Source organism: Delphinapterus leucas, chromosome 5 (genome assembly GCF_059928025.1).
Source record: "Delphinapterus leucas isolate spDelLeu-1000000601 "Yukka" chromosome 5, BTC_Dleu_Yukka2, whole genome shotgun sequence".
Lineage (NCBI taxonomy): Eukaryota > Metazoa > Chordata > Mammalia > Artiodactyla > Monodontidae > Delphinapterus > Delphinapterus leucas.
The window spans coordinates 87,625,343-87,638,392 of NC_143133.1; the positions used below are offsets into that span (position 1 = coordinate 87,625,343).

At 39.2% G+C, this 13,050-nt stretch overlaps 1 protein-coding gene across 1 annotated transcript in view; it reads right to left on the bottom strand.

The window, feature by feature from the left end:
• The window catches only part of ADAMTS3 (ADAM metallopeptidase with thrombospondin type 1 motif 3), a 153,037-nt gene that overhangs the window by 37,948 nt on the left and 102,039 nt on the right, over positions 1–13,050 (bottom strand). Inside the window, exon 4 of the mRNA XM_089911263.1 lies at positions 1,402–1,485. Within this exon, the coding sequence (XP_089767389.1) occupies positions 1,402–1,485 (84 nt within the window). The remainder of the gene's footprint in view (positions 1–1,401; positions 1,486–13,050) is intronic.

Here is a 13,050-nt window from a genome sequence, read left to right on the forward strand (position 1 = left end):
GGGCTGGCAAAGCTGGTGGAATCTTCGATTTGAGGAACAGTCAAATTATATAAACCTCACGCTGAAAAAAACCCCTACCCTTTTTTTTAACCTCACAGCAATGAAGAGGGGTGTCCTCATATCCTGCAATTCCAAGAGATGGATTGACGTTCCTTGGAATGCTTCTACTATCACATTATGGTCAGGAGTTAAAAGTTCAGAGGGAAAGGCCCCAACCTTCAAGGACCCAGGAGCCATACTTCCCTGAGAAGTTCTGATGGAATGAGAAATTGAACTTGGAACCCAAAATTAGTCCCTACTTGGCTGACCGGCTGAGAGCTTTGTTACATTTCAGCAAATGTTTTTCATCAGTGTTTATATTCTTAAGAAAAATGTTTGGTTTATTATAGTTGAACACATACTTCTCCAAACAAATGATTTAATAACCAACTGAAGGCTGTTAACATCTCCATCTGGATCTGACTTGCATTGTGTTGGAGACACAAAGTAGGTCAGGTTTGTGGGATAAACTAAAGATCAATGACACCCTCTCACCAGAAATGATAAGTTTTCACACATAATAAAATGCAAACACATGGATTTTTTTTCCTGTTTGCTAAATGCATAATTTCATTAGTATTCCATAATCAGGAGGATTAATTATGGGAGGGGGGACATGTAATTTTAAACATCAAGAAAGCTGCCAAGTTAGTCACTTCCCCTATGTTTTCTCCTCAAAGGGAGAGACCACTTCCTCCATTCCATTATTTCCAAGAACAGGGACACATCTAGTGTCATTTTAAAGCCAGCTAAAGTTACATTACATAAAAATGCCTATTGTATGTATTTTGACCCAACATTTTGCTTTCAAAAAGATTAATGTCCTTTTAAATAAAAAAAATATTCACCGTGTGCTTTACTTTTCTTAATCGAAAAGACTCATATTTCACATATTGTTTTCAAGAAATCATAAGAGGGTAAGGATCTTTGTTATTTTGCTTCACAGATATATTTGAAGCACCTAGAAAGCATCTGACACATAGTAGGCACTCAATATAGATGTTTTGGAATAATAAATGAATCATAAATTTGATGACGAAGATAGATTAAGGAAATTCTTTTTTTTTTACAATGGTATCCATTCATTTTCATTTGTACAGTCATGCCAAAATCAGGATAATTATCTCCAACTCCATAAAGTAGAGGTAAACACAGCAAATAGTACCAGCACAAAAATCATTCATTATCTACTCAAATTTAGAGATCTCCATTCATTGGGGCAGTTTTCTCCTCTCAGTTCAGAGCAACTGGGGTCTACGTGAGACATGTCTATGTTGAATGTTAATTATGTCTTCAGCAATCTAATCTGTTTGCTAATCCAGTCCTTGATGTTCACAGTTGACATAGAGTAAGACATTTTACCTTTGCATAGCCCAGCATTATCATGCGTACCAGAACCACATTTATATGCACTCCCAGGGACTCATCATGGTAAATTTCATTCACCTAGAAACAAAGTAGATAATTACCTAAAGAAAGGCAACACAAAGGATTTCATGAGATGCACATTTAGGGTATGGTTGTGTAATCCCAAGTATAGAAGTCAAGTCCCTTTTTTTTTTAGTTTAGTTTAAACTGATGTCTGAAATGAAATCATTTACTTTTAACTATGGAATAATTCTTGGCTATGTGAATTATTTATTTTGTAAACCCCACAGTACCATGAACATAGAGAATATGCTTTAAAAGGGCTTCATTAAACTACTGTAGTGTTAAAAGTCCATGTGTGCTATGATCCACACATAACAATCATCACAAGACGGTGACTCTGGTGAAGCATCTGCCCGCTGTGAGTGGCTGCAACCATGTGGAGGAAAAGAGCAAGCATGTCCTCCAGGTGCCCCTGTTGCCATCAGGGGTGCTACGTCTGGTTGGGGAAGCCCGTGTGCAGGAGCTGTGGTGGTCTATCTGTGGGCCAGTAACTGGGTGGCCCTCCCAATGCCTCCACCCCAGGAGTGGAGCAGCTGAGGCAACGATTATTTAGAAGTCCTACAGTAAAGAAATCCTTCCATATCTGCATTACTAAGATGACTGTACAAGTACATATAATACAAGTCCTGGGTATAGCTCAGAAAGGCAAAGTTGAGTCATTGCATTTTATTTAATTTTTAATGTTGAATTAAAATTTCTACAGGTAATTTGGTATACTTTAAAATCACAGATATTAGAACTTAAGCAACCTGAGAGGCCATAGTCCAACACAGATTTATATAGATGAGGAAGATGAAGACCGTAGAGATTAGCTAACATGCAAAAACACTCAGTAAATTATTGGCAGTCTAAAGTCGACATATCTTCTGGTTATACTAGTGCAAAATTGGTGTGAATAAAGATTGCTTAGTAAGTTGGCAAATGCTAGCAGAAATAGGAAAGGTGGAGTTAGCTGGCTACATTTCAAAGTTCTTAGCTGTTCTCAGGAACAGGGAACCAACATTTGTGACAATAACTAAAAGAGAGATGGAAAACCAACCTCAATTCAACTTAAGATCCAGGAGGTTTGGACAGAAGGCACAGCAAATTTAAAGCCTACAGAGGAAAGATAGACCTTAAAAAGAAATACAACTCAAGGACAACAGAATGCTCTAAGAAAAGAAATTCATGAATTTCTTGCCACACTGACCAAGAAACAGGCCAAGAAATCTCAAATGAAATGTTTCAGGAATCTAATGGGACTACACAGAACACCTTAAAATATCAAGGTCTTAAATGTAGATTAAACGTATACTTACTGAATTTTTAGATGGAACTAAAAAGGGAAGCACAGCTAAGATGGAGGTAAAAGATCTAGGGAAGCTAGTATATACTAAAGATGACAAAGTGTAGTTTAACAAGAAAAGACTTAGGCTCCTTTTAAAGTGGAAAAATACATTTATTTATACATTTATACATTTACAAACTCACACACACCCATATAATGGTGAGACCCAATTTAATACCTATTCAAGATAAGCTAAGGGGTGAAAAAAATCTGCAATTCTCTCTTACATTGCACAGGTGTGCAGGCTGGTAGCTCATGCCCAAGCTGTCCCGCTATAGGCCATTGTACACCTGAAGTATTGAGTTCATTTTGCCTGTTCTGTCTTACAAACGAGATGTATACAAACAGGAATGTGTCCAGACTCCTCTCTAAGCAAAGAGCAAGGAGCCTAGAGAATGTGTCACATGAAAAATGGTGGGAGGATACACTGGCTAAAGCCTGACACAAGCCACTAGTAGTCTCAGCTGACGTCTTGGTTCAAGACCTTCACTGCTTTTGTGGTCCTCATCTTTCTGAACCTCAATCAAATGCACATAATAAGAATACTACCTCATGGAGTTGGGGTAAGAATTAAAAGATTTAATTCATGCACACAATTGCTCAAAAATTTTATGACAAGCACAGAAGGACATTAGAGCACATTAGAGTGTGGGAAGTAGAAAATAAAACTTAACAGCCACCATGTGGAAAAGGGGTTCAATTTATTCTGCATATCTACAGCAAATAAAACTAAAAACCATAGGTTCACACTATTAAAGGGGAAGATTTCAGGTCATTAAAAGGAAAATTGAATGCTGGCCAAAAAGCTATGATTTCTTATGATCCTTTTGGCCATGGACAGATTCTCTTATCTTACTCCATGCCTCATACTGCCTAATTGAAGATTTAATCCCTCTCTTCTTTTGGATTAATTATCTGATAAGAAATTTCTAGCCTCATAGTCCCAATACAAGTAAAAGTCCAAAGCTGGGTCTGTCACTAATACAATCATCCAGAGAGACTCATGGACATTCCAAGAGACTTCTCATAAGGCAGCTGTTCTGAATTAGCAACATGGCTTCACACACAAATTTTTAACATGTACGTAATGTAACTGAAACGTAAGTGCATTTAATATTAAAAAAATGTTCAAATCAATGTTAGTAAGGGCACAAAAAAGGGGAACAATAAAATTTTAAACTAAAGAAAAATAGATAAAAAGAAGTGAATTAATTTCTTGAGGAGAGGTGACAGAGGGAAGGAAGGCCCTTACAGCCATGGCAATATGGCAGTGACAGCAACACTTTTAAATGTTATGGGAGACAACTATATCAGAAAACTATTAGAATCATAAAATGAGAGCTGGCAATCATAATAAGTAGCTTATGATATCTGAGCTAGTATAATGTACATATAATCACCCCAAATTGGTACATTCATTTTTATTTGGTAAATTTTAAAATCAGTACAGTGCCAAGAAAGTATCATGCACAAAATTCATGCTCTCAATGGCAATATTACGGTATAAAATGATGAAATAAAAAGACACTTTTTAAAAAGTCAAATTTACCATCCACCAAAAGAAAAGTATTATTTAACAAAAATCCCTACTATGCCAGGCTACTTAGATAACAGAGCACTCCAGGAGAAACCAAAATCAGTTATGGAATGTTCTGAGCTGGCACCTACTTGTGAAACTGTCTCAGAGTACAACTAAATTACTGGGGGTAGAAATAATCAACCATAAGGCAATAATATTTATATGCAGGAGAAAATATTCTTCCAATGTGGTAAATCAACAAATAGGTGTCTGTATTGTGCAAGGCACGGGATATCATTTATTATTTTGCTTTTCAAGGTTTAAAAAAGTTGCTTCCTGTACATTATTCATTTTTTAAATGTACATAATAAATTGGCTGCTTGTCATCTTGCTGGACCTTATCGATAACAGGATGCAATGTTTTTATGCTCTGAGACACGTAGGATATGATGTGAGTTGGAGAAATAATCAGCACCTCAGGATTAAATATATTCAAAGACCTGGATTCTGGTCCCAACTATTCCACCGATAAACTGAGTGACCTTGGGTTGGTCACTTAACCTCTCTGAGCCTCTGTTTTCTCACTGGCAAATTATAATCGTACTTGCTCTGCCTGCTTCACACTGCTGCTATTCAAATCAAACAAAATGCCACACAACTGCCCTCAGAAAGATACAAAACACATTAGAACACTTCTACCTATCTATATAAAAAGTTTTAAAGGTTTGTCAATGTATTTTCCAATCTATCTGAAAAAACAAAAACAAACAAAAAATTAGGCAAACAAAAAAACACAACTGCCCTAATCTTGGTTTTCATTGAAAAGGATTCAAAAACTCTTACACTGTAAATTTACTTACTCTCAATAGAATTAAAGATATAGTTTAAATTATCAAAAAAATTTATGGGAAAAATTGTTCAACAATTTTTTTTCAAAAATACTCTCCAAATGCTGTACAAAAGTTCTTTCCAGCAGATGGCAGTATGCACATTTTAGAGAAGGGTGAAGGAGCAGCTGCTTTACACACCTGAATGTACTTACCTACCAGTTGGTATGTCTGCCTTTTTGGATATTTACACATAAATAAAATAACTTCTTTAAAATTAAATAGGAATTTAAAAATATTCTACCCAAGGGAAACACTGAGTCACTGGACTCTTAAAAACAAAGAAAAATATTGAAGACATCTTTATTTAGATTGTTTTTCAGTGTCATCTGATCAAGACATTACATAAGAGGCATAAAGAAGCTTATGATCTGGCTCTAAATTCATCATGAATTTTAACAATCAATAAATGATATACAGAAAGAACTAAAAGCATATCATACTGAATTAATCTTTTGAATCTGTCAAGATGAATGAAAATAATATTTGTTAAGAAAGCATTTTTACAACACTTAGTGACAAGGACAGCAACTTTTTCCTAAGTTACAGCAGAATCAAGAACAAAGAAAACAGCATTACATAGATCTTTCCAGGTTCCAGACACTGTTCTAAATACTTTACCTATATTAATTCAAGTAATCCTTGTGACAACATTAAAGATATTATTATCTCCATTTTACATCTAATGAAATTGGGGCTCAGAGAAGTTAAGTACCTTGCCCAAGGTCACACAGCACACAGAGCAAAGAATTAACACCTAGGCAGTCTGGCTCCACAGTAGTTTTTACCAACTTGCTACACTCCCACACACCTGCAGACCACAGCACTGTCACTATGCAAAACAGATCCAATTTTAGAATACTCAAGAGTGATTCATTACCCCTGAGTTTAAGAAACTGCTGTGGTAGCATGCTGATAAAGATAACTTAAAAACTTCACTTCCTTTTCATAATTTTCCTTTGTGTAAATTTTAAGAAAATGAGGAATTAGACTCTACTTACTCCAAATAAGGATTTCTTGATGGTCAATAATAATCTAAAAACACACTGGGAAAAAATAAAGAGGAGCTAGAGCAGATCACTGGAAAAACCGAATAAGAAAAGATAGGGCTGAAATTTATAACCAGTGTTTCGGGTTGTAAGCAAAGCGTTAATCATAAACATTCTAAGAAGTCATATATTAGACACTACATAATGCAAATCAAAGTTTATCTATGCAAAACTGAATATCCTTTCACCATGTCGGCCAATCTGTGGAGCATGGGTAAATTTTCTATGAGGTGTTCAGGGTTGAGCCCAGAGTATTTATTAAATTACCTGAAAAAAGGAGTAAACAGAACATTAATTCAATTTTCAGATGACCTTAAATTGCAAGGGGTTGCCAAAGTGAGCGGGGGAGAAAAGGTAATGATTTTAGGAATACTTGATTTGATTGATCAAGTATTCCTTTCCTTGAAAGGAAAATTCCTTCCAGGTTTGTTCCCTGACAGGACAATTTCTCCCAGGACATTTCCCTGGCAGGACAATCTGACCTGCTTTGTCTGACTAGCTGATAAACAGCTTTGTCTGGCTTCAACAAAGCAACATTAATTTTTCTTTCGGATGGGTGGGTGAGGTCTTGAGAGGCAGTACAGATCAGTGGTTAAGGGCATGGGCTTCACAGCCAAACTGCTTGGGTCTGCTCTTAGCTATGTGACCTTGGGCATATTATTTGTCTCTGTGCCTCAGTTTTCTCATCTGCAAAATGGGATAATTATACTACTGTCCTTATAGGATTGCTGAGAGGAATAAATGTGCTCATATATGTACAGTGGTTAATGGTGCCTGGGCCTTTCAAATATAAAAATGAAAATTGTTAGCCGTCATTAGTAATATTATTCACACAGAAGCAAATAAATGGTATGCATGTATAATTTTTTTAAAGTGATTTTGGTTAACTAAAGGCAAAGAAGTAATGACAAGATAGCCTGGGTGATTTTGGCTGGACATAAAAGAATCCTGTAATGGACTTGGAAACTATATAACTCTATCCACAACCATCCCTTGTAGAGCTAAAATTTCCAAACACATGCCTGCTTGGATCTGCAGTCCTATCCTCTATGTTCTTTTTACTCAGAGGAGATAGCTGTCTCCTAACCTGTCAACTCCTCTTCCCTCACCTCGACTAATAATAACAACTTTTAAAAAATTGAAATATACTTGATTTACAATGTTGTGTTAGTTTCAGGTGTACAGCAAAGTGACTCAGTTATACTCTTTCTTCAGATTCTTTTCCATTATGGGTTATTACACGATATTGAATATAGTTCTCTGTGCTATATAGTAGCTCCTTGTTGGTTATCTATTTTATATATGATAGTGTGTTAATTTCAAACTCCTAATTTATCCTTCCCCTAATAACTACTTTTTATGAATAGCCTTATCTAATATTTACTGAACTGAATTGTGCCTAATGCTCCTAGAGGTGGGGAACTGAATAGTAAATGAGTTTGAATCTCTGTTCTTATCATGAATATATTCTAATAGGTAAAATAAACTCTAAGCATGGAAAAAATAAATAAACACAAAAAGACATGCAGATAAGGTCATTTCTGATGGGAATGGGTGCTATGAAAAAAATAAGTTTGAGTGATGAGATAGAGGATGAGAGGGAGAGGAAGAAGCTACCTGAGACTGGGGGTTGGGGGTGGGTCACAGCCAGGAGACACATGTGGACAAGAAGGAAATGGGCATGTGTGTCTCTGGGGAACAAGCGATCCAGGCAAAAGGAAGAGCTGGTACAAAAGCTCAACCTCTATTATCATGAAAGCTCAGACCCCACAAAGGAGACATCTTCATCATTTTAAAAAGAGACTGAGACCCAGAGAAGTTATACAATTTTTCCCCCAAATGATTAGCACAGACAAAATTCCAATAAGTCTATGTGATGTCTGTGCCTATTCCTGTTCACAACCACCTTGCTTGTCTTTTTCTTTCTGTCAGAGAGGATGTGCTAACTCTCTTTTTTTTAGGCTCTTTCTCACTTCCTTAAAGACATTTGCTCCAAAAAATCGACTCCATTTCCCATATTCAATCACTCCCCTTCTTGGGGTTCCTTTTCCTCTTTTACTAACATTCTCAATTTTCCTTCATCATGAAAAAATAAGTCACCTACAGTATTTTGTAGCATTTAGTACTGTTTACAACTATGTTCATCAACGATACTATTCAATTTCTTTAGCAATATTAGCTCCTTTTTTGCTGCCTACCCTACACACGTCAGCGTCTCAATGTTTTGTTTTCAACCCTCTTCTCGCATACTTTCACAGCAATATTTCATCCACTGCTGTTTCTTCAACCAATAGCTATAGCCTGATGAATTCCACATATCTCATACTGAGTCACCTCCCTCATGCTTCACAGCCATCTGTTCAACTCTGGTAACAGATCTATCTATTTGGAAGTATACCTATATATCACAAAGTATACTCACCCTCTCCAGAAAACCTGTTCTTCTTTCAATATTCTATCACACTTAAAGATGAAACCATCTTGATTCCTTCTTCTTCTTCAAGTAGTCAATCTGTCACCAAGTCCTGTGGGCATCCCTCACGCTTGTCTCTTCCTTCCACCGCCACATCCGGCAGCTCAGTATATGCCCTACTCAGTGGGACTGCTACGACAACCTCTTAAAACTTTTGCAAATGTTTTCATTTGGGTAATTTGGGCCCATTTCGGTAGTTCTCCAGATTATCAGGGTCAGATGGTTGTTTTCCAGAAGCGTGAGGCTCTCCTTTTATGTTAATTTTGCTTTTACTTCCCTTAAGCATCAAAGGAGCTTTGGGAGGAGCAAGAAGAGGCAATTCAGCTATAAGACCTTACAAACTCTTCCAGCCTTTGGAACAATGGAAACATACCAAAAGCTCAGGTAGAACTGACTTCTTTCTTCAAGAATGAGAAAGACGATTCCCGTAGTAAGCTAAAAACCTTTTCTGTGTTTTAGGACCCTCGGAAAAATAAAGGTTGGAATAAACCAGGGGAAAAAAGATTTTATTGATTTTTCAGTTAAAATCAAAGAGAATGGAGAGCCTCAAGATGGCAGAAGAGTAAGACGCAGAGATCACCTTCGTCCCCACAAATACATCAGAAATACATCCACATGTGGAACAACTCCTACAGAACACCTACTGAACACTGGCAGAAGACCTCAGACCTCACAAAAGGCAAGAAACTCCCCACGTACCTGGGTAGGGCAAAAGAAAAAAGGAAAAACAGAGACAAAAGAATAGGGACAGGACCTGCACGAGTGGGAGGGAGCCGTGAAGAAGGAAAGGTTTCCACACACTAGAAGCCCCTTCGCGGGCGGAGACTGTGGGTGGCGGAGGGGGGAGGCTTCGCAGCCGCGGAGGACAGCGTAGCCACAGGGGTGCGGAGAGCAAAGCGGAGACATTCCCGCACAGAGGATCAGTGCCGAACGGCAATCACCAGCCTGAGAGGCTTGTCTGCTAACCCGCCGGGGCGGGCGGGGCTGGGAGCTGAGGCTCGAGCTTCGGTCGGAGCGCAGGGAGAGGACTGGGGTTGGGGGCGTGAACACAGCCTGCAGGGGGTTAGTGCGCCACGGCTAGCCGGGAGGGAGTCCGGGAAAAAGTCTGGAGCTGCCGAAGAGGCAGGAGACTTTTTCTTGCCTCTTTGTTTCCTGGTGCGCGAGGACAGGGGATTAAGAGCGCCACTTAAAGGAGCTCCAGAGAAGGTCACGAGCCGCAGCTATCAGCGCGGACCCCAGAGACAGGCATGTGACGCTAAGGCTGCTGCTGCCGCCACCAGGAAGCCTGTGTGCAAGCACAGGTCACTATCCACACCTCCCCTCCCAGGAGCCTGTGCAGCCCGCCACTGCCAGGGTCGCGTGATCCAGGGACAACTTCACCGGGAGAACGCACGGCGCGCCTCAGGCTGGTACGATGTCACGCCGGCCTCTGCCTCCGCAGGCTCGCCCCGCATCCGTACCCCTCCCTCCCCCCGGCCTGAGTGAGCCAGAGCCCCCGAATCAGTGGCTCCTTTAACCCCGTCCTGTCTGAGCGAAGAACAGACACCCTCAGGCGACCTACACGCAGAGGCGGGTCCAAATCCAAAACTGAACCCCGGGAGCTGTGAGAACAAAGAACCGAAAGGGAAATCTCTCCCAGCAGCCTCAGGAGCAGCGGATTAAATCTCCACAATCAACATGATGTACCCTACATCTGTGGAATACCTGAATAGACAATGAATCATCCCAAATAGAGGAGGTGGACTTTGGGAGCAATGATATATATATATATATATATATATATATATATATATATTTTTTTTTTTTTTCCCCTCGTTCTCTTTGTGTTAGTATGTATGTGTATGCTTCTGTGTGTGATTTTGCCTGTATAGCTTACCTTTTACCATTTGTCCTAGGGTTTTGTCTGTCCGGTTTTTTTTACTAAAATAATTTTTTTCTTAATAATTTTTAAAATTTTAATAACTTTATTTTATTTCATCTTCTTCTTTCTCTCTTTCTTTCTTCCTTTCCTCCCTTTTATTCTGAGCCGTGTGGAGGACAGGCTCTTGGTGCTCCAGTGAGGCATCAGGGCTGTACCACTGAGGTGGGAGAGCCAAGTTCAGGACACTGGTCCACAAGAGACCACCCAGCTCCACATAATATCAAACGGTGAAAATCTCCCAGAGGTCTCCATCTCAACGCCAAGACCCGGCTCCACTCAAGGACCAGCAAGCTACAGTGCTGGACATCCTATGTCAAACAACTAACAACACAGGAACACAACCCCATCCATTACCAGAGGTTGCCTAAAATCATAATAAGGCCACAGACACCCCAAAACACACCACCAGATGTGGACCTACACAACAGAAAGACAAGATCCAGCCTCATCCACCAGAACACAGGCACTAGTCCCCTCCACCAAGAAGCCTACACAACCCACTGAACCAACCTTAGCCACTGAGGGCAGACACCAAAAACAATGGGAACTACGAACCTGCAGCCTGCAAAAAGGAGATCCCAAACACAGAAGTTAAGCAAAATGAGAAGACAGAGAAACACACAGCAGATGAAGAAGCAAGGTAAAAACCCACCAGACGTAACAAATGAAGAGGAAATAGGCAGTCTACCTGAAAAAGAATTCAGAATAATGATAGTAAAGATGATCCAAAGTCTTGGAAATAGAATGGAGAAAATACAAGAAACGTTTAACAAGGACCTAGAAGAAATAAAGAGTAAACAAACAGTGATGAACAACATAATAAATGAAGTTAAAAATTCTCTAGAAGGGATCAATAGAATAACTGAGGCAGAAGAACAGATAAATGACCTGGAAGATAAAATAGTGGAAATAACTACTGCAGAGCAAAATAAAGAAAAAAGGATGAAAAGAATTGAGGACAGTCTTAGAGACCTCTGGGACAACATTAAACACACCAACATTCGAATTATAGGGGTCCCAGAAGAAAAAGAGAAAAAGAAAGGGACTGAGAAAATATTTGAAAAGATTATAGTTGAAAACTTCCCTAATATGGGAAAGGAAACAGTTCATCAAGTCCAGGAAGCACAGAGAGTCCCATACAGGATAAATCCAAGGAGAAACATGCCAAGACACACATTAATCAAACTATCAAAAATTAAATACAAAGAACAAATATTAAAAGCAGCAAGGGAAAAACAACAAGTAACACATAAGAGAATCCCCATAAGGTTAACAGCTGATCTTTTAGCAGAAACTCTGCAAGCCAGAAGGGAGTGGCAGGTCATATTTAAAGTGATGAAAGAGAAAAACCGGCAACCACGATTACCCTACCCAGCAAGGATCTCATTCAGATTTGACAGAGAAATTGAAAGCTTTACAAATAGCAAAAGCTATGAGAATTCAGCACCACCAAACCAGCTTTACAACAAATGCTAAAGGAACTTCTCTAGGCAGGAAACACAAGAGAAGGAAAAGACCTAAAACAGGGCTTCCCTGGTGGTGCAGTGGTTGAGAGTCTGCCTGCCAATGCAGGGGATATGGGTTTGTGCCCCAGTCCGGGAAGATCCCACATGCCGCAGAGTGGCTGGGCCCGTGAGCTATGGCCACTGAGCCTGCGCGTCCGGAGCCTGTGCTCTGCAACGGGAGAGGCCACAGCAGTGAGAGGCCTGCGTACCGCAAAAAAAAAAAAAAAAAAAGCCTACAATAATCAAAACAATTAAGAAAATGGTAATAGGAACATACATATTGATAATTACCTTAAATGTAAATGGATTAAATGCTCCAAACAAAAGACATAGGTTGGCTGAATGGATACAAAAACAACACCCGTATATATGCTGTCTACAAGAGACCCACTTCAGACCTAGGGACACATACAGACTGAAAGTGAGGGGATGGAGAAAGATATTTGATGCAAATGGAAATCAAAAGAAAGCTGCAGTAGCAATTCTCATATCAGACAACACAGACTTTAAAACAAAGAGTATTACAAGAGACAAAGAAGGACACTACGTAATGATCAAGGGATAGATCCAAGAAGAAGATATAACAACTGTAAATATTTATGCACCCAACATATGAGCACCTCAATACATAAGGCAAATACTAACAGGCATAAAAGGGGAAATTGACAGTAACACAGTCATAGTAGGGGACGTTAACACCCCACTTTCACCAATGGACAGATCATCCAAAATGAAAATAAATAAGGAAACACAAGCTTTAAATGATACATTAAACAAGATGGACTTAATTGATATTTATAAGACATTCCATCCAAAAACAACAGAATACACTTACTTCTCAAGTGTGCATGCAACATTCTCCAGGATAGATCTTATCTTGGGTCACAAACCAAGCCTTG